The sequence below is a fragment of the Nycticebus coucang genome, chromosome 3 (genome assembly GCF_027406575.1).
Source record: "Nycticebus coucang isolate mNycCou1 chromosome 3, mNycCou1.pri, whole genome shotgun sequence".
Lineage (NCBI taxonomy): Eukaryota > Metazoa > Chordata > Mammalia > Primates > Lorisidae > Nycticebus > Nycticebus coucang.
The window spans coordinates 121,943,215-121,966,066 of record NC_069782.1 but is presented as its reverse complement, the minus strand read 5'-3'; the positions used below and the strand labels follow the sequence as shown (position 1 = coordinate 121,966,066).

General features: G+C 38.6%; 1 protein-coding gene across 1 annotated transcript in view; it reads right to left on the bottom strand.

The window, feature by feature from the left end:
• The window catches only part of KIF11 (kinesin family member 11), a 59,409-nt gene that overhangs the window by 10,128 nt on the left and 26,429 nt on the right, over nt 1–22,852 (bottom strand). The window contains exons 10-18 of the mRNA XM_053582714.1: nt 21,752–21,840; nt 17,421–17,508; nt 16,240–16,428; nt 15,364–15,571; nt 14,332–14,504; nt 11,831–11,956; nt 11,592–11,750; nt 7,806–7,912; nt 3,630–3,909 (exon numbers count right to left, since the gene is read on the bottom strand). Coding sequence (XP_053438689.1) covers nt 3,630–3,909; nt 7,806–7,912; nt 11,592–11,750; nt 11,831–11,956; nt 14,332–14,504; nt 15,364–15,571; nt 16,240–16,428; nt 17,421–17,508; nt 21,752–21,840 — 1,419 coding nt within the window. The remainder of the gene's footprint in view (nt 1–3,629; nt 3,910–7,805; nt 7,913–11,591; nt 11,751–11,830; nt 11,957–14,331; nt 14,505–15,363; nt 15,572–16,239; nt 16,429–17,420; nt 17,509–21,751; nt 21,841–22,852) is intronic.

The following is a 22,852-nucleotide window of genomic DNA, read 5'->3' as shown; positions in this document are numbered from 1 at the left end:
ATGTCATTTTTTGGCCAGGTGTGGTAGCTCCATCTAAGCACTATGGAAACCCAAGGCAGACAGATTGCTTGAGCTCAGGAGTTCAAGACCAACCTGAGCAACAGTAAGATGCTGTCTCTACTAAAAATAGAAAAACTAGGCTCGGCGCCATAGCACAGCAGTTATGGCACCAGCCACATGCATGGAGGCTGGCAGGTTCAAGCCTGGCCTGGGCCGGCTAAGCAACAATGACAACTACAACAACAACAAGCCAGGCACTGCAGTGGGCAGCTGTAGCTATTTGGGAGGCTGAGGCAAGAGAATCACTTAAGCCCAAGAGTTAGAGGTTAAAGTTGCTATGAGCTGTGACGCCACAGCACTCTACCAAGGGTGACATAGTGACACTCTATCTCAAAAAAAATAGAAAAACTAGTTGGGCGTCATGGCAGGCACCTATAGTCACAACTACTTATAAGGCTGAGGCAAAAGGATCACTTAACCCAGTGGTTCTCAACCTTCCTAATGTATGACCCTTTAATACAGTTCCTGTGGGTCACGACCCACAGGTTGAGAACCGTTGGCTTAAACCCAAGACTTTGAGGATGCCATGAGGTATGATAATGCCACAGCATTCTACCCAGGGGGATAGAGTCAGACCTATCTCAAAAAAAAAAAAAAGAAAAAGGAAAAGAAAAATTAGCTGGGCATTGTGGTGGTGGACACCTGTAGTCCCAGCTACTTGGAAGATCGCTTGAACCCATAAGGTTAAAGTTGCTGTGAGCTAGGCTGACACAGTGGTACTGAAGCATGAGCAAAACAGTGAGACTCTGTCTCAACAAAAAAAAATTTTGTGAATGTCATTTTTCCTTACTTTGGAATTTTCCCTAATCAAAGTTTTAAAAACATATACAAAAGTAAAGGGAACAGTATAGTCAGCCCTTCCTTTTACCCAGCACATTTACCAACACATAAGGTACAAATCAAACAAGATTGGCCACTTCCTCCTCAGACCCAGGATTATTTGGAAGCAAATCCCATATCATTTCATTCATTCACTTCAACATTATATCTGTTAGAATTAAGACCATTATCAGCTCAGTGACCGTAGCTCTGAGGCTAGGGAGCCAGCCACATACACGGGAGCTGGGGGGTTCGAATCCAGCCCGAGCCTGCCAAACAACAAGTACAACCAAAAATAGTCAGGCATTGTGATGGACACCTGTAGTCCCAGCTACTTGAGAGGCTCAGGCAAGAGAATCGCTTAAGCCCAGGAGTTTGAGGTTGCTGTGAGCTATGACGTCATAGCACTCTACCCAGGGCGACAGCTTGGGACTCTGTCTCAAAAAAAAAAAAAAGACCATTATCATATCTAAAGCATTTGACATTGACTCCTTCATATCAAATGTCTAGTATTCAAAATTAACTAATTGTCTCGAATGTGTGTCAATTTGGTTTGTTTGAACCAGAATTCGTCACTAGATTTGGTTGTTAAGGCTTTAGTAGCTGACTAATTTGTCATCCAAACATTTTAGAGTGAAAGAGGCCATTCTTATTAATTACCCCAACACAACAAGGACTGTCTCAGGCAAACTAGGACTTAACACCTTCTAGTCTTAAGTCTCTCTCTCTTTTTTTGTTTGTTTGTTTGTTTTTGTGGTTTTTGGCCAGGGCTGGGTTTGAACCCGCCACCTCCGGCATATGGGACCAGCGCCCTACTTAAGCCACAGGCGCCGCCCCTCTCTCTCTTTTTTTAAAGTCTCTTTTGATCTATAGGTACCCTTCCTTATATTTTTTCTCTTTAAAAAAAAAAAAAACTTTTATTATTGGCCAGGCGTGGTACAGAGGCAGAGGTGGGTGGATTGCCTGAGCTCACAGATTCAAGGCCAGCTCAGCCAGAGCAAAACTCCATCTCTAAAAAATATCTGGGCATTGTGGCAGGCGCCTATAGTCCAGCTACTTGGAAGGCTGAAGCAAGAGGATCACTTGAATGCAATAGTTTGAGGTTGCTGTGAGCTATCATGCCACAGTACTCTACCTAGGGTGACAAAGTAAGACTCTGTCTCAAAAAAAAAATAAAATAAAACTTTTTTTGTTGAAGAAACGAGGTCTCTATTGAATATCTTAAATTCTGGACGTGGTCAATTGCATCTCTATGCTGTATTTTCTTTTTCTTGTGTTTTTTGAGACAGGGTCTTGCTGTTGCCCAGGCTGAACTATGATGGCATAATCATAGCTCACTATAGCCTCAAACTCCTGGGCTTGAGCAGTCCTTCTTCCTCAGCCTCCTGAGTAGCTTGGACTACAAGTATATGCCACTGTACCCAGACTCATATTTTCTATAAACTGGTTAGATCAAAAGGCTTGATCTAATTCAGGTTTAATATTTTAGCAAGAATATTTCATAGGTGGTACTGAAAGTACATAATGTCTGCTTGTGTCAAGATTAATCAGTGGGTTCATTCAGGCACAGTGGCTCTCACGCCTATAATCCTAGCACTCTGGGAGGCCAAGGTGGGTGGATTGCTTGAGCTCACAAGTTCAAGACCAGCCTGAGCAAAGGCGAGAACCCATCTCTAAAAATAGCTAGACATTGTGGCGGGTGCCTATCGTCTTAGCTACTTGGGAGGCTGAGGCAAGAGAATCACTTGAGCACAAGAGTTTGAGGTTGCTGTGAGCTATGATATCACAGTACTCTACTGAGGGTGACAAAGTGAGACTCTGTCTCAAAAAAAAAAAAAAGATCAGTGGGTTCAGTTATGGTTACCCTATTAATTACAAAGTTCACCATTAGCTTTAGATCAACTTGGTTTAAGCAGTCAATATCCACAGGGCTTATTTCATTAGGGGTTGCAAAATAGTGATATTTTAAATCTATCAATTTTTCTTCATTTTATTGGTTGATAATTTATGGTAATCCAGATTACCCTGTAATCTCCGTTAATTACCCTGTTGAACCAAGATATGGTTCTTTCAAGAAAGATGGGTGCTAGATTGTTCCTCTTTATTGACCAGTTTTCAGAAGAACACATTGCTTACATAGCATGATTCAAAGGAGGCCTATGAAATTTGTATGAATTGATCAGCTTTAATATATTTGATATGTTTTAATCTATTATAGCCATTATTCTTTTTCATACCCAAATTATACCACCTTTGAATAGGGGGAGGTTGGCTAATAAATCCTTTTGATACAATTCCAGTAATGTTTAATAGCTTCCTTACTTTCTGGTATAACAAGATCTCTAGGCTCATTTTTTTTTTTTTTCTTTTGAGACTGAGTCTCAAGCTGTCGCCCTGAGAAGAGTGCCGTGATGTCACAGCTCACAGCAACCTCCAACTCTTGGGCTTAAACAATTCTCTTGCCTCAGCCTCCCAAGTAGCTGGGACTACAGGTGCCTGCCACAATGCCTGGCTATATTTTTGGTTGTAGTTGTCAATATTGTTTAGCAGGCCCAGGGTAGGCCCAGGCTAGGCCCAGGCCAGCTCCGGTGTATGTGGCTGGCACTCTAGCTGCTGAGCTATAGGCGCTGAGCCTAAATCATTGTATCTTAAGATATCAGTTGTTTTGAAGCCAGTTCTTAGCTAGGAATATTTAATTTTCTTGTTATTACTATTCTACCCAAAATAGGTTTCAGTTACAAAGTTATTACCTCCAATAAGTTCTGAAGTTCTTGTTCCCTTTTATTTAAGCAAGATGCGCAACGTTCAGAAAAACAAATTGTGCTTGTATTCAGAGACTCACATCTCTGATTGGTCTCTTGAGATATTTTTTCCAGGTTGGTACTCAGTTTATTATATTGTTTCACAGACTCTTCAACCAATTGTGTACCTTCTTGGTTAAAATGTCTGAGTTCCTGTGACAAGCCATCTGAATCAGCACAAAATTTTTTACTTTGAAAAGTTGTTTTGTTGATTATATCATTGGATTTCCTACAAAAAGAGAATGACATTGTTGAAATGGGAAACCAAGACTCAAAGGATATACAATTTCTCAAGATCACACAACTCTAAGGTGGTAGATTTGAACACAGGTTGTCTGGCTCCAGAGCCCAGTGTCCTGTGAATCTTCTACATTGATGAATGATGCTTTGGCCAGTGTCTTTTCACAGGAGACTGATATCACATCTCCGCTAAATGGTCTTTAAAAAGACCATCTTTCCTCATGAAAATTTTCCCAGTCCTCCTCCAGATTTGATGTTTTCTTTTACATCTTTTACAGTATTTAATTATATAGTTATTAAAATGAAATTTGTCAACTTGTATTCCTCCTATTAAACTATGTTACTTCAGGGCATCTCCTATAGCCTCTGGTCTACCCCTAAATTGGCCAATCAGTCCATTATTCTATTATGAAACAGCTTCCCTTGCCTAGTACATAAATAAATCATAAACATTATGTTATTTTTAAAAGGTCATCTGTAACACTTTCTTTCTTTCTTTTTTTTTTTTTTAGAGATAGAGTTTCACTTTATCGCCCTCAGTAGAGTGCAATGGCGTCACAGCTCACAGCAACCTCCAACTCCTGGGCTTAGGCGATTCTCTTGCCGCAGCCTCCCAAGTAGCTGGGACTACAGGCAATCACCACAACGCCCAGCTATTTTGTTGTTGCAGTTTTGGCCAGGGCCGGGTTCAAACCACCACCCTCAGTATATGGGGCCGGTGCCCTATCTGCTAAGCCACAGGTACTGCCCTATAATGCTTTCTTATAATTAAAAGAAAAGTATACCTGGGTATGATAAATTATAATATAACCCATATAGAACAGTATGACATAAACTTGATATAAAACTAACACCAGTTAAAATATACACATAAAATTCACTGATTTACTCCTCCCAGTAAGTTTCTCTTAGCATTCAAAGCCATCTCACAGGACCACAGACTTTAACCTTGGTGAATGAAAGTTACCCTCTATTACCACTAGATGGTACACCACATGAATAAACCAAGTAAACAAACATGTTCAAAACCAAACCTACAAATTAAGTGTAAGTGATGGGAAAAGGAAAAGTAATATAAGTGGTAAGCTTAGAGTCTATCAACATAAATCATTCCTCACAAGGAACTAACAAGGTTGTGTGAAGATGAGATTTAATCAAAAGTGGGGTTACAAACTCTGACAATCAATGCTAAAGGCAGTTATGTTCAGTGTACACAAACCTCTACCTAGACTCATGAGTGATTTTTGAGACAGTGTTCCTAGACCACATTAATAAACACTGACGTGGACACTTAATGTCAGGAAGACAGGAAAGATGACTTGCATAGCCCTTAAGAAAGTACTTCACAACTCCCTTCCCACTTCAATTCTCCTCTAGTATTCCCCCCAAAGCTATGGAATGGGCTAGAAATCAATCAACCTACATACTAGGAAATACTTTCTAGATACAGAATGTAAAGAATTCACAATAGAATATCCTATACTTAATAGGACCAACAACAGGGCTGAAAACAATTGAGACAATTTAGGTAGTCATATATAAGTGATGGCAAGAATTCTAAAGCAGTGCTGCTTCAAAAGAAATATAACGTGAACCACATAAATAATTTCAAAATTTCCAGCAGACATTAAAAAAGAAAACAGGTAGGCAATTCCATTAACAATGTATTAGATATATAGCACATACAAGAGTTAAGATACATGGAAAAAATAACAGATATGGGAATATTATAAGGTCCTTTCATTATACAGCAAATTATGTGATAGTGGATTCAAATTACACTGCAGCCTTTGTAAGTTGACTACCCAAGGGACTGTAACAAACTGGTCAACATACAGAGGTGGTCAACATAAGGAACTAGACCTACTGTACTGATACGTACATGTGTTAATGTCCAGACTATGAAAATCAGGTCAACATAAGAAAGTGATCAAGTATGGAGGTTATACCATATTTTAAAATGTATACTGTAGGCTGAGTGCAGTGGCTATAATCTTAGAACTTTGGGAGGCTGAGATAAGAGGATCACTTGAGCCAGGAGTTTGAGACCAAGAGCAAGATCTCACCTCTACAAAAAATAGAAAAAATTAGCTTGGCATGGTGGTGCACACTTATAGTCTCAGCTACTTAGAAGACTGAGGCAGGAGGATCACTTGAGCCCAGGAATTTGAGGTTGCTGTGAGCTATGATAATACCATTGTACTCTAGCCCACATGAAGAAGTGAGACCCTGTCTCAAAAAAAAAAAAAAAGATACTGTAAATCCTAGGAAAAAAGGTAATAAAGTATGGCTTCGCACCCATAGCTCAGTGGTTTGGGTGCCAGCCACATACACTGAGGCTGGGAGGTTCAAACCTGGCCTGGACCTGCTAAACAACAATGACAACTACAACAAAAAAATAGCCAGGCATTGTGCCAGGTGCCTGTAGTCCCAGCTACATGGGAGGCTGAGATAAGAGAATCACTTAAGCCCAAAAGTTGGAGGTTGCTGTGAGCTGTAACACCGTAGTCTCACTATGTCTACTGAGGGCGACATAGTGAGAATCTGTCTCCAAAAAAAAAAAAAAGGTAATAAAGTATACACAAGTTAATGAAAGAGATAAAAAAATGCTCAATTTAAATTAGGAAAGAAAGACTCGGCGCTTGTAGCTCAGCAGCTAGAGCACCAGCCACATACAAGGGGGCTGACAGGTTTGAACCCAGCCCGGGCCTGCCAAACAACAATGACAACTACAACTACAAAAAAATAGCCAGGTTTTGTGGCAGGTGCCTATGGCCAGTACTTGGGAGTCTGAAGCAAGAGAATCACTTAAACCCAAGAGTTGGAGGTTGTTGTGAGCTGTGACACCAAAAGCACTCTACCAAGGGTAGACATAGTGACACTCTGTCTAAAAAAAATAAAAAATAAATAAATAAATAAACAAGGAAATAAAATGAGAGCAAAAAAGAAACAACGAGCAAATGATGCAATAAAGAGAAAATAGCATAATGGCAGCTTTTAATACAACTATCTCAGTACTTATTTTAAATATGGTCAGTTGAAAGTTATAGATTGTTAAATCTGATGAAAAAGCAAACCCAACTATATGTTGTTTACCAAAAAAATCTACTTTAAATAGAAAAAGTTAGGGCCAGTTCAGCGCCTATAGCTCAGTGCCTGTAGCTTAGCAGCTTGGGTGCCAGCCACATGTACCGGAGCTGATGAGTTCGAATCCAGCCTGGGCCTGCCAAACAACAATGACAAAAACAACCAAATAATAGCTGGGCGCCTGTAGTCCCAGCTACTTGGGAGGCTGAGGCAAGAGAATCGCTTAAGCCCAAGAGTTTGAGGTTGCTGTGAGCTGTGACACCACAGCACTCGACCCAGGGTGACATAGTGAGACTCTGTCTCAAAAAAAAAAAAGTCAGATAGCTTACTGTACAATGACTTTGATGCAATGACTTAACTCCACCATTGTAGTGCAAAGGCAACCAACGCAACATGTAAATAAATGGGGATGGCTGTCCAATAAAGTTATACCAGGCATCCAGCCTGCTAGCCATAGTTTACCAAACTCTGCTCTAGTTAGTAAGTATATTTTTTATCAGTGATATAAGCTAAAAATTATTAAATTACTTTAATGTGTATTCTAAGATTGAGGAGGTGAGAAAATAGATTCTTGATGACAGCCAGGGGCTGTCTGAACAGGGAACACAAACGAAATGGAAAGATATTTATGTGCATGTATACATACATGTACACACAAACATACAGTAAAATATTAACAAATGAGAAATGTGGTTGAAATGTGGTTCAACCTGCAACTACAGGTTCAAAGTATACAAAGGAATTCTGAAATAACTTAAGACTTACAGAAAAGCTTAAAAGAATTCAAAAATAGCTTACTGCTGTATATTTTCTTGGACACCACTAAGTGGTTTCTGGATGTTTTCAAACTTTTCTTCCAAAGCACAGAATCTCTCTCTCCACAGATTTATTAATTGGCCAAGTTCCTATAAGAAAGGTGTGGGAAAGAGAAGAGACTTAAAATTATGACACATTTCTATATGATGACAAGAAGTATTCTCCATAGGTGAAATTATACTACAAATTCTTGACAAGCGATCTTTAATTCCATCTATCCCCTACAAAGGAAAGCACTGGAAGTGATATTAAGAGGACAGTATAGGGATTTCTGGGAGGGAAAAATTAGCAAATTTTGCTATTTTAACTATTAATAATGAATTACTTTCAAGGTACCTCAAGAGTAATCAGACAAACCCAGATGTCATATTATGTCTAAAAACGTTAATGGATGGAAGGCTGGATTGCTTAAGACCAGCCTGAGCAAGATGAAGATCCCATGTCTAAAAATAGCTGGGTGTTGTGGCCGGCGCCTGTAGTCCCAACTGCTTGGGAGGCTGAGGCAAGGGTGTTGCTTGAGCCAAGAGTTTGAGGTTGCTGTGAGCTAGGATCCCACTGCACTCTACCAAGGGCAACAAAGTGAGACTCTATCTCAAAGAAAGAACTTTAATGGATACACAGTTGATTTTTTCACTGATAACCTTACTAGAGGGGAAAATTAATGCGGATAATCTACGGTAGTGGTTCTCAACCTTCCTAATGCCATGGACCTTTAATACAGTTCCTGTGGGTCGCCACCTACAGGTTGAGAACCAGTGATCTACTGGGTCAAGCAATCTAAAAATATTATCAACTGCTAGAGCTCAATAATTTTGCAGAACCTAGATGGATATTAATAAAATGTAAATAGAGTCTTATCTTTGTTCACATTAGACATCTTTAAAAACAGGCTCTTATAAGCACATAACATGCTACATTAAAGACCAAGGAAGTGCTGAAAGTAGATCCAGCATTCTTGTTTCCTGATGAGTCTGTTGTTTGGCCAATATCTCTGAATAACACTTCAACTAACAATAAATGTCTAATATTCTGATTGTGAATAAAGCCTGTCAGCATTTTTACTAATTTCAAAGTAAGGGGTAATAGAGGTATTATGTCAGATTTATCTACATGTAAATATGTGTTGGAGTTTTACATAATGGTTTTATTAGTGGTTCACTTCAAGTTTTAGAAAATCTAATTATTAACTCACTTAATGAACTTGCTTCCTTATAACCAGGAAGCCTTTCAGATCAGTCTTTTCATTTTGATTTCTTAATGGGTTGTCTACCAAATTATTTTTTGAGACAGTTTTATTTTGTCACCCTAGGTAGAGTGCTGTGGCATCATAGCTCACAGCAACCTCAAACTCTTGGGCTCAAGTGGTTCTATTGCCTCAGCCTCCCGAGCAGCTGCGACTACAGGTGCCCACCACAACACCCAGCTATTTTTAGTGGTGAGGTCTTGCTCTTGCTCAAGCTGGGCTCAAATGCCTGAGCTCAGGTGTTCTATCCACCCTGGCCTCCCAAAGTGCTAAGATTACAGGTATGAGCCACCACACCAGACCTAGTTATCTACCAATTTTAACCATTTCAAAACAACCAATTTATAAAAAGCAGATCAGCCTTAAAATATATATCTAAAAAGTTCTCAGGTTTAAGATAAATACACTATGCAGAGGCATGAGAAACTGCTGTAATTTCAAATGGCCAAGAAACACATAGAAAAACAACTAAAAAATGGCTCTTTCATATAACATAATCACTACCACCACCTATAGGACAATGTAATCACTAGATTTTATTTTAGTTTATTAGATGTTCATAAGGTCATTTCCTCTTTAGAAAACTGAGCTAATAGAATATCCATCTATATTAGCAGAAGGAATAAACACACAATCAGTTGCTCAATAAATATTAACTATTTTTACTAATTTTTGATGTTATCCTCTCTATGAAAAGTTTCATGCTTATCAACTAGAAAAAAATAGCAATATTATTTTAAAGTTGCTTTAAACACAGGTATTACCTAAAAGAAAAGTCTTGAAAGTGTTTCCTTCTCTTGTTTCAAGTGATAGGGATGATTCCTTCCCCTTCATTTTCCAAAAAAGAACTCTTCTCCTCAGTATGTCATGTCAACAGTTTTACTGACCAAAGAGTTATGCCATATCATAATAGGCTCATTAAATAAAACTTTAGATGTTCATTACTAAAATTTTAAAATACCAGAAGTTCTTTTTCATATACCTAACATTTATAGATTGTGGTTTGGAGATTTAGTTTTGGTTTAAAGCTTCAAATACTAAGGAAGATAAATCATGAATTACATTTATAACCAATCAGTAAAAATTAAAAGCACGTTAATTTACATTTTAAATGTCATCAATGAGACAGAAACAATAAGAAAGTAGGTCTTAGTTTATGAAAGGTAGTAACTAGGGCGGCGCCTGTTGCTCAGTCGGTAAGGCGCCGGCCCCATATACCGAGGGTGGCAGATTCAAACCCGGCCCCGGCTGAACTGCAACCAAAAAATAGCTGGGCGTTGTGGCGGGCGCCTGTAGTCCCAGCTACTCGGGAGGCTGAGGCAAGAAAATCGCTTAAGCCCAGGAGTTGGAGGTTGCTGTGAGCTGTGTGATGCCATGGCACTCTACCAAGGGCCATAAAGTGAGACTCTGTCTCTACAAAAAAAAACAAAAAAAAAAAAGGTAGTAACTATCCATGTCATCCTATCAAGTTAAAAAGTAGCTACATGTTAAGTGTTATAACCATTTTCCTACAAGGGTATGTTTCTCCATATTCATCTTTCACCTTGATGTGAGGAAATAAGTTTTGTTTATCATACTGTGCTTCAGCATAGGGTTCTAGATGTCATAAGTCCTTAAATATTAAGTAATCAAAAGAAGTATTCTCAATTGTTTTATATTCATTACCGCTATAGCCAACAATGGCTATGGTATTTTCTTTCTTTCTCTGTTGCCCTCTGTAGAGTACCATGGTGTCACAGCTCACAGCAACCTCCAGCTCTTGGGTTTAGGTGATACTCTTGCCTCAGTCTCCCAAGTAGCTGGGACTACAGCACCCACCACAACACCCGGCTACTTATTTGTTGTTGTTGTTGCAGTTTGGCTGGGGCTGAGTTCGAACCTGCCACCCTTGGTATACGGGGCCAGCGTCCTACTCACTGAGCCACAGGCACTGCCTGGTTATGGTATTTTCATGGCACTAAATTAGATTTATAACATTCAGATTGTGTGACATAGATTATTAAGTCATATCAAATCATCATTGAGACAGAGTTTTATTTATTTATTTTTTTTTGAGACATAGCCTCAAGCTATCACCCTGGGTAGAGTGCCATAGTGTCACAGCTCACAGCAACCTCCAACTCCTGGGCTTAAGTGATTCTCTTGCCTCAGCCTCCCAAGTAGCTGGGACGACAGATGCCTGCCACAACACCCAGCTATTTTTTTTTGTTATAGTTGTCATTGTTAGGCAGACCGGGACCAGATTCAAACCCGCCAGCTCTGGTGTATGTGCCTGGCATCTTAGCCGCTTGAGCTACAGGAGCTACGCATAAAATTTTCTTATATACTTTCCAAGTCAGCTAAACAGGATATCTGTGAATATAGCCAAGTGTTGTGGTGGGTACCTATTGTCCCAGTTACTTGGAAGGCTGAGGCAAGAAAATCACTTAAGCCTAAGAGTTTGAGGTTGCTGTGAGCTGTGACGCCACAGCACTCCACCAAGGGCAACATAATGAGACTCTATCTCCAAAAAAAGCATAAGATACCTGTGAATGGGTTTGCTTTATTGTCTTTAGGTCTTCAGCATACATTCCATATTGTTTCTGTGATTCTGCCAAGGAAGAAATTGTATTTTCCTGTAGTTCGTGTAGATTATTACAAAGTATACTGAGGAAGCCATCCAATTCCTTTTTCTGATCTTCTATCTTAGAAGAAAAAAGGAAAATTAGTTTCCTTCTTAAATAACATGTAAATTTTTAGATGTTAAGAACATAACATTTGTTACCTTATCAGCCACAGTCAACGAGGTCTTAAAAATATGCTTTAGCTGACTATTGATTTTCAATATAGACACCACAGTGGAGGATAAAATCATTTCCAGAGAACTCAGAAGGTCAGTCTTAAGTACATTCTAGTTTTAAAAATAAACATATTGTTAAAAAAAGATTTTTTTACTTCCATAAACCTAGCTGGTTAAATGATAATATCTTAAAATAGTTCAGTAACTACACATGCACATTAAAATTCTAAGTTTCCATTCTCCATCCTTTAAAGCCCACAGAGATAAATCTGTATATCCAGAGTTTATATTCAGAATAAGTCACTCCTGCTTCCAGTAGTAATTAAGAAAATGGTCACTTAGAGGCTGGGTGAAATGGTTCACCCCTGTAATCCTAGCAGAGGACAGGAGGCTCCCCTAAGCTCAGAAGTTCAAGACCAGCCTAAGCATGAATGAGACCCTGCCTCTACAGAAAATGGAAAAATCAGCCAGGCATTGTGGTGGGTGCCTATAGTCCCAGCTACTCAGGAGCCTGAAGCAGAAGGATCCCTTGCACTCAGGATTTTGAGGATGCTGTGAGCTAGACTGATACTGCACTTTAGCCTGGAGCAAGAATGGAAGGCCAAGGCGGGTGGATCGCCTGAGCTCAGGAGTTGGAGACCAGTTTGACAAGAGCAAGACCCCATTTCTAAAAATTAGCCAAGTGATGTGGCCAGTGCCTATAGTCCCAGGGGCTTGGGAGGCTGAAGCAAGAGGATTGCTTAAGCCCAAGAGTTTGACGTTGCTGTGAGCTGTGACACCACAGCACTCTACCAAGGGCAACATAGTGAGACTTTGTCTCAAAAAATAAATACATATACAAATAAATAAATATAAAAATAAAGTTAGTCCGGGCACAGTAGCTAACGCCTCTAATCCTAGCACTCTGGGAGGCCAAAGTGGATGGATTGTTTGAGTTCAAGAGCTGGAGACCAGTCTGAGCAAGAGCAAGATCCCATCTCTAAAAACTAGCCGGGCGATGTGGCCAGCACCTGTAGTCCCAGGTGCTTGGGAGGCTGAAGCAAGAGGATCACTTGAGCCCAAGAGTTGAAGGTTGCTGTGAGCTACACCTTGTCTCACTCTACCAAGGGAGACAGTGAGACTTTGTCTCAAAAAAAAGAAAAAGAAATTGTCACTTAGTATACAATAATTTCTTAACTGTCTAATGAAAAAGTCAGAAGAATTTAGAAGAATGAAAAATGAGTTAATTGTAACATTTCAATATTCCAAACTGTGGGAAAAATATTATCAAACAGCATCATATACTACTTTCATAAAGAAACAGCAATCAAGGCAGCAAACTTCATTGTAGTCTCCTTTTAAGAAATTGTCACAGCCACCCTGTTCAATCAGCAGCCATCAACATTGAGGCAAGACCCTCCAGCAGCAAAAACAGACTTGCTAATGACTTAGATGAGCATTAGCATTTTTTAGTAATAAAGTATTTTTTAATTAAGGCATGTACAAGACTTTTTAAGACAGAATGTTATTGCGTAAATAGACTGCAGTGTTGTATAAACTTTTATACGCAGTAGGAAACCAAAAAAATTTGTGGTTTACTTTATTGCAATTTTCACCTTAGTGTGATTGCCTAAAACCAAACATGCAACATGTCTAAGATATGCCTGTGTATACAGACCACCATTTAGTGAATGAATCAATTTTTAAAGTTGTCATTAGCAGAGTATCTTTTAACTTTGTCAAATTTGGGTGACTAAAATACTATCAAATAGTGTTATATAAGCACTGAATCAAGTCAAAGGATCAGCTAACAGTTGTGGTATTTACTTGGAAAATGTTTAATAAGTATTGTTAAACTCAAAAAAAGAGGCAGAGAGCCTATACAAATAAAAATAGGTGATACAGACAAGAACTTCTTAGACAAACCATACCATTATAGAATAATATTAAGTATGATAAGATGAGTGACTTCCATAGAACTGTGGGGAAAAACCTTTACACTTAAGCCCCACAGTGGCATGGCCACACAGATCTAATCTCAAGAATTATTCCTAGAATTCTAAAAGTCATTTTTCTTGGATCACTATTACATATTACTATCACATATTACTGTAGTTTTAAAATTAAGTACCCAATATGCCCTTTTGGTTGGGCCAAGACCCTTGGAGAAAGGATGACTTATCAACTTCTAGGCCAACTAACAAGTCATGGGTCCCCTGAAATCATGTGATACTAAGCCTGCCCTTTATTCATTAGAAAGCTCACCAATAATGCCCACTTCTAATGTTACAAGATATGAGTGGAAAAAATGTCAAATGTTAGTTATATACATTTGGAGATCAATCTGGGAAGAAGAAAACAGTAGAGAAATTTGCCTTTAAAAATATAAACATAGTGATATGTCTATTAGTGTCTAGCAAACCTTAAGATGACAGAATAGCAGTCAACATTGTTTTTCCAAGACTTATCAAATGTAATTCTCCAAAAATATTTTGAGATATACTAACAATCAATTCTTGTTGCACAGATTTACTTTCTGCTGCTAATGATTGCTCTTTTAATATCATCTTCAGAATCTGAGAAACATGAGTAGACACATTTTCTGGAATAGACCTGAGAGATCCAAGTGCCACTGTGGTAATGCTGTCTAATGCAGAGACACTGGAAGACAGTAGCTTATCTATAACAAAAAAAAAAAGGAGGTAAACTTCTACATAAATATATTTAAATATAGCTCAAACCATTTCAAAGAATTTGGCAAAATTTTATCCTTGAGGAATTTGCAATAACAAGTAAGCTTAAAATAACTGGCTCGCTACGTAAGAAATGAAATATGTTAAACACACGTTATACATGTTCTATAGTGTTCTGTAGGACCCTGATATATTTGTAAGTGTTATCAGACCTTTAACTATAACTCCCAGCAAACCAAGAATTAGAATATTCTAAAATTAATCTCTAAATAAAACTAACATTTCAATAATTATTATCAGTATTCCTGCCATAATACGGTAGGAAGAGTTCATAGAAGAAGAGAGAAACTATAAGTCAATACCAAAATTTATAGTGGTTGGCTTAGTGTGACTACAGCCTACGTGATTTTTTTATTAACTACAACTTAGACTTTATCTAACAAATGCAAACAACGTAACCTTATAGTTTCTACCCTTATATTAATCTGAAATAAAAAGGAAAAGAAAGGAAAAATGTTTACGTACAGAAAACTAGAAAGAGACCCAGGAAATTTAACAGTAATATCTATAGGGAATGGACTAGGATCAGGGATAAAGAGGACTTTTAAAAATACACTCTTAATCATTTAACAAACAGTATTTTGTAGAAAACGGGGAAAAACCCCTAAGATTTGTTATAATTCAAAGACAGTAAAAGCATTAATCTCTAGTCTAAACAGATAGTGAATGCACTGGGGAGGGTATTAGAGGCACATTCACCTAAGTTTCACAAAATTAAATTATGAGTTTTGAAATTAGCCTCACAGCAACACACAAAACACTAAAAACATAAGTGCATTAACTTACCAAACAAGGTCTTGTGAACTTCTAGTATGGCCTTTTGTTTTGAGCTGCCATCCTTAATTAATTCTTCCATATTACTAAACAGACTATTTAAGTTTTTGCCAAAAATATTCTGAGCTTCTGCATTGTGTTGATCAACTGCCTTCTTCCGATCCAGTTTGGAATGGAGACCAGATACATCTTTTGTAGTTTCTTCAACTGTGCTAAGCAGCTATATAACATTTTTAAAAATAAATGTTATGATAAAAGCAATCTAATGAAAACATCTGTGCTACATAAGGATTTCTCCTGACAAGAACTAGTAAATTTTAGACATTGTATCAGAAAAAGTACTTAATCTCATGTTTTAATTTATTCAGATGCCTAAGAATGTTTATTTCCCCTCTGCTAGCCATTTATGCAAGCAAGGAAGTGATTTTGCCAATTTATTGCAATAATTATGCTTCCTGAAAAATTTTTTTCCTACTATGTTCTACCACTTCCTCAAAAGTACACCTAATAAATTAAAGACGCGCAAAATCTTTCATTATTAGAAAGTATTGACTTCTTCGTGACTAATTAGGTTGAATCATCACCACAAAGAAAAAGCACCATAGCATCATTATTCTAAAAGTCCAACAAAATATACTACAAAGTCATGTTCCATTTTCAAGACTCCAGGACTAGTTTTTTTCTTAAGTCAGCATCTCCAGGGAGAAAAATACAGATAAAAGAGTAAAATAATGATTTTTAAATTGACAGAAGTATATTTGGAATGAATAAAGAAAATCTCACAATTAATACTTAAGCACAGAAAATTACTTCTACCCATTCTCTAATTTGTTTAATTGTTAACAAGTTAAATTTCTTCAATACTTAATGCAAGTACAAATGACAAACCTTGCTAGCAGCATCATGAAGTTTCTCTTCAGTACTTTCCAAAACTGCTGTGATGTATTCTTCTTTAACAAGTTGTAATTTAGTTTCTTGCAAATGTTTTTGAGTGCTTTCAAGTTCCTGTGTCTTATTTTGCAGGTCATATTTACACTGGTCAAGTTCATTTTTATTAGTCATAAACAACTCTGTAACCTAAATATGTTAAACATTAAGAATTTAAAAAGGCTGATATGGTTAAGACATCTGGCTAACCCATAATATGTATTAGAAGAATGAAACAAATTACTTCATACAAAAGTTATAACAAGTGACCAGCTATTTTATATGGCACCTGTCTTCTTCCTGTAAGCTTATTCTAAACTGTGAGATAACAGGTCTGGTATAGGGATACCAATTCTTCAGTTTCCTTCCAACACTGTCTATGGATTTTAATACAAACGTATTAATGTAAAAGGAAACATCGAAGGGTCCGGTCTGTTGCCTAACTTAGTTATCACTTTTACTTAATAACCTTTCTCTCCCAATATATGTATCCCTTCTTCTGATAATCACGTCAACAAAAATGCCTTGGCACTCACTATTTTGTAGCTATACAACAAACCTGCATTATTCAATTATCTTCTGAAAATACTGCATTCATTAAGCTTTTTCATTATCATTGATGATAGTAAAATAATGATCCCAACTTACTTTCAGTATAAGGGTCAGCCAGAAAAAAAATTTTTTTTTTTTTTGTAGAGACAGAGTCTCACTGTACCACCCTCGGGTAGAGTGCCGTGGCGTCACACGGCTCACAGCAACCTCTTTACGCGATTCTCTTGCCTCAGCCTCCCAGGCGCCCGCCACAACGCCCAGCTATTTTCTTTGTTGCAGTTTGGCCGGGGCTGGGTTTGAACCCGCAACCCTCGGCATATGGGGCCGGCGCCCCACTCACTGAGCCACAGGTGCCAAAGAAAGAAACTGTATCAGGTCCTTCACATTCTAAGTTTCTTTTTTTTTTTTTTCTAGTGACAGAGTCTCACTTTATGGCCCTCGGTAGAGTGCCATGGCCTCACACAGCTCACAGCAACCTCCAACTCCTGGGCTTAAGCGATTCTCTTGCCTCAGCCTCCCAAGTAGCACATTCTAAGTTTCTTATAGTGTTTGCTTTCCACATAACATTGAATGCTGTTTTAAACGCTTACCCTACTTAGTTCCTCCTCAACGGCACCAATTTTTTCAATCAGTTCTACAATCTGTTCTTCTTGAACAGTTAATTTTCCATTCATGGTTCTAAAATAAAATTTAATATAAGTTTAATAGTTAATTTTTTTCCTAACCCACATAAAATTTATTCTAAGACAATTACGGTAGTTACATGAACTCATCTCCACCATCTATCACCATCATAATAATGATGCCTAAGTGTCAGAAATAAATAGAAATTGCAAAGAACAAATGTCTTTGTGTTACATTTTTCTTTTGACTTCTATTCTGAAACCAAGATTTCCTATATATAAGGGGTAAATCATATGTATATCAAATTTGCAAAACTAGAAAGCCAGCAGAGGACTGTAAGTAGAGAGAGAGGGAATACAACTTAAGTGTTTGTAATCAGGAATATAAATACACCCCACAGAATGCTGGAAAGACCTGAGACTGGAAGGAATCAGATATCACAGGGGAAGGGGTGAGATAAAGGGCTAAAAACTAGAGGCCTAAATTAAACTATGTACAGAGTACTTATATCCCTGACCCCTGCACACATACTACTATCACCCCACCACATAAACCCTCATGAGGGTTAATCAAGGGATTATTCTCTAGGGCAGAGTTTCTCTGCCTTAGCACTACTTTAAACCTTATTTCTTTGCTGTGGGGATGCCCTGTGCATTTCAGGATGTTTAGTAACATCTCAGTCATGACAACAAAAAATGTCTCTGGCATTGCCAAATGTGCTGTGGGTGGGGGGCAAGATTTACCACCACCACCACCGTCACCCCTCCCAAACCCCCCATTTCATTGAGAGCCACCAGTATACAAGAACTGAACTAGAACTTCCAGCTTCACTTTCACTAGACACAATGGAGGGCAGGAGTAAGGTTTAGGGGTGCAAATAGGCATTTTAAGTATAAATCTACTTACGGCTGGGCTCCTCAGTCCCCCTAGGCCCACTCTAAACTAAAAACATCAGCAGCCAGAATAACCTCTAAATGGAAAACTGCGAAAGTTTTCTCAGCAAAGACTAGAAGGTCTATCCAAAAGAAAAAAAAAAATCCAACAAAGAATGACATTTGATAGAAGTCCATACTTAACACTGAGGTACACACTTTCCCCCCTACAGTGAATTCACAGGTGCACAAGCCTCACCCATGTACAAAGTTTCTAATCCATTTCACTGCCAGCCAAAAATCACTAGATACTTGAAGAAAATAAACACAAATGAGAGATATCACAACAAACGGGATGGGGGAATCCCAAAGTAAAGACGGGGAGAGAAAAACCTTCAATACCATTAACGATGTTTCTGAGATAAGGGATATATTGTATCTATAAAAAAAACAGGATACTAGATTGTTTTTTAAAAGGAGGGGTAAGTAGGACAGAGAATAAGACTTTTTAAAAATACATGGAAGTATTAGAAGATAAAGTTAAAGACAAAGCAGTAAAAAGAATCAAGGTAGAGCACTGCTTGCCAAACACAAAGCTCATAGGCCTTCTAGAACGACTTTCATGGATCTGATTGAAGTGAACGCTTGTCCAGTTCCTTCACCACTACCAACAATTTTCTATTCCACATTATGCTAACATGACAAAGAATCTTCTGTGAATGCAAATCCCCTAATATATTAACTAGAGATATTATTCATTAAGGGAAAAACTAAAACGGAGGTGTAAGAGGAGAGTTAATTCTAACAGTCTTTTTTTTTTTTTTTTTGTGGTTTTTGGCCAGGGCTAGGTTTGAACCTGCCACCTCTGGCATATGGGACCGGCGCCCTACTCCTTGAGCCACAGGCACCGCCCATTTCTAACAGTCTTCTGATTGAATACATTAGTTCTTTATTAGAAATAGGTCTTATATAATGAGGTATTTGAAGGGCTATTCTTATATTGATTTGTGTTATTTGTTTTTTCTTTTTCTTGAATTTGCTTTCAACCAGCTTTCAATTGTCCTAGTTTGAAGTTTTTTTCTTTTTTAACTTTCTGCTTTTGTCTTTTCTTCCTTTAGCAATTCTCTTGCCTCAGCCACCCAAGTAGCTGGGACTATAGACGCCTGCCACAACACCTGCCTATGTTGTTTTTTTTTTTCTTCTGTAGTTCTCATTGTTGTTTTGGCAGGCCCGGGCTGGGTTCAAACCCACCAACCCAGGAGTATGTGGCCGGCACCCTAGCCACTGAGCTACCAGCGCCGAGCCAATGTGATGGTTTTGATATGGTTTAAAATGCCTATTAAACTTGGAGTAAATAAAGCATTACCCTGTTTCAAATGTTGGCTATAGCTTTTGTGGCCATTCTCTGACTATAAAGAGTGTAGTAATTCCAAGAACTTTTCCAGAAGGAACTTTGTTTCAGATTACGCCTCAGGTCTACTAGAAAGCAAATACTGTCTTTTCAATTGTGAGATTAACAACTCAAAACTAACATTTTTTTCTTAAGCTAAAAAACATCAAAAAAATGAAGGCCAATAAACAATATTATTTCTAAAGATTATAGCCAGGACTAAGCACCTTGTTAGCTATTTTTCACTCCTAAAGCACTAACAAAACCTCCCTTAGTCATGGTAAACTGTTACCTAACCTATAATTTTATACTGTCTCTTACTCTATCGCATCTTAGGCATTCATGGATGAACTCTGAGTATTTTGTAAAGCTCATAACATTGTTTCCGAAAAACAAAACCAAACCTCAGACATAAATAGCAGAAAATAGGAAAATCAGACAGTCCATAAGGTGCCAATATTTGACAACTAACAGGAAATCGAGGAGCAAAGCTATTTGTAGGCAAGAGAATCACGTAAGCCCAAGAGTTGGGAGGTTGCTGTGAGCTGTGATGCCACAGCACTCTACCCAGGGCGACAGCTTGAGGCTCTGTCTCAGAAAAAAAAAAAATAAAGAAAGAAAGAAAGAACCAATATATGGAAAAAACTGAGTTTCGGTATGGTTTATGTACTACTAGAGTCGTCATGTAATGTTAATATCTGGGGGTTTTTTTTGTTTCTCTTTGTTGCCCCCATAGTGTCATGGTGTCAGAGCTCACAGCAACCTCAACTCTTGGGCTCAGGTGATTCTGTTGTTACCTCAGCCTCCCACATAGCTGGGACTACAGGAACCTACCACAACCCCTGGCAATTTTTAGAGACAAGTCTCACTCTGTCTCAAACAAAAAAAAGACTCACTTTGTCACACTGGGTAGAACGTCATGGCATCATAGCTGACAACCTCCAGCTCTTGGGCACAAGTGTTTCTCTTTCCTCAGCCTCCCAAGTAGCTGGGACTATAGGCACCCACCACAATACCCAGCTGTTTTTTTTTAAATGGGAGTCTCGCTCTTGCTCAGGCTGGTCTCAAACCTATGAAGTCAGGGCACTCCACCCACCTTGGCCTCCCAAAGTGCTAGGATTACAGGCGTGAGCCACCACTCCTGGCCTTAATGATAATATCTACCAAAAAGTTCAGTGAAAGATTATACTAAATTGCTTCTGACCATTAATTAGATATAAATGTTTTATCATCATTAATTTTGTAATGATGTTCTATAAAAGTTGTCCTCCCTATATCTTCAAGGATAAATACAAAAAGGAATTTTTTTTTTTTTTTTTTTTTGAGACAGAGTTTCATTATGTCGCCCTCGGTAGAGTGCCATGACATCACAGCTCACAGCAACCTCCAATCTTGGGCTTAAGCGATTCTCTTCCCTCAGCCTCCAAGTATCCTCCCAGGCGCCACCACAATATTGGCCTGGCTATTTTTTGTTGTAGTTGTCATTGTTGTTTAGTAGGGCCAGGCTGGATTCGAACCTGCCAGCTGTAATGTATGTGGCCAGTGCCATAACCACCGTGCTACAGGTGCTGAGCCTACTAAGGATCTTCGTGATAATAGTATAGTTCTACATGTTGATTGCATTGGTGGTTACACAGATCTACACTTGTGCAGAGGTTATACAAATCTACCCTCACATTGTACCAATGTCAATTTCCCAGCTTTGATACTGTACTAGGAGGCAGAAGGTTCACTTGAATTCAGAAGTTCAAGACCAGCCTGAGCTAAGCAAGACCCCATCTCTACTAAAAAATAAAAAAATTAGCTGGGCATCAAGTCAACACCTCTACCCTCAGCTACTCAGGAGGCTGAGGCAGGATAATCACTGAAGCCCAGGAATTTGAGGTTGCTGCGAGCTGTGACACAACAGCACTCTACTGAGGGCAACAAAGTGAGACTCTGTCTCAAAAAAAAAAAAAAAAAAAACAAGAGGCAACCATTGGAAAAAACTGGGAAGCACACTTATTCTTAGAAATTAACTACAGCAAGAAGTTACCTAAAATTTTCTTCAGAAATGTACACTCCATTTTTCTCACGGGCTGCAGCAAGATCTCTCTTTAGGCGCTCTATTTCTTCCGTATATTCCTACACAAGAAGAATGTTATAGGTGTCAATTTAGTACTTTTTTTCATTCAGTTTAGGGAGAATAAGCAATAAATTAAACACAAATTAGTGTTTTTATGTTTCCTAAAACACAACAAAGTATGATAAGTTATAATCATATTTTTCAAATCAACATTAAATTATTTAGAAATAAAGTCTTTCTTTTTTCTTTTTTGAGACAGAGTCTCACTATGTCACCCTTGGTAGACTCAGTTGCACTACAGCTCACAACAACCTCAAATCTTGGACTTAAGTGATTCTCTTGCCTCAGCCTTCCAAGTAGCTGGGACTACAAGCACCTGCCATAATGCCTGGCTATTTTCTTGTTGCAGTTGTCATTGTTGTTTAGCTGGCCTGGGTTGGGTTTGAACCTGCCAGCCCTGATGCATGTAGCTGGCATAGTAACCACTGTGCTACGGGTACCAAGCTAGAAATAAAAATAAAAGTCTGTTGATGGCTTTCAACCTCCTTTAAATGAACTCATTGTGAAAATATAGGCTTCTCAAGAAAAAACACAAAAGGGCAGTGCCTGTAGCTAAGTGAGTAGGGCGCCAGCCCCATATACCGAGGGTGGTAGGTTTGAACCCAGCCCTGGCCAAAACTGCAAAAAAAAAAAAAAAAAAATGGCTGGGCGTTGTGGCAGGCGCCTCCAGTCCCAGCTACTCGGGAGGCTGAGGCAAGAGAATTGCCTAAGCCCAAGAGCTGGAGGTTGCTGTGAGCTGTGATGCCACAGCACTCTACCGAGGGAGACATAGTAAAACTCTGTCTCAAAAAAAAAAAAGAAAGAAAGAAAAAACACAACAACCATACCAAGCTTGGAGTATTTCACACTAAAAGAAGCCAAGATTCCTTAGAGAAGCATCTGATGCTATGACTAGGGCAAGAATTATTCAACACGAACCTGGGACATTTTGTCAAACAAGATAGGAAGGAAGCGAACAAAGCCTACCATGCTAGTGAAAAGGACTCAAGAACCTACTTGAAGAGGTACCCT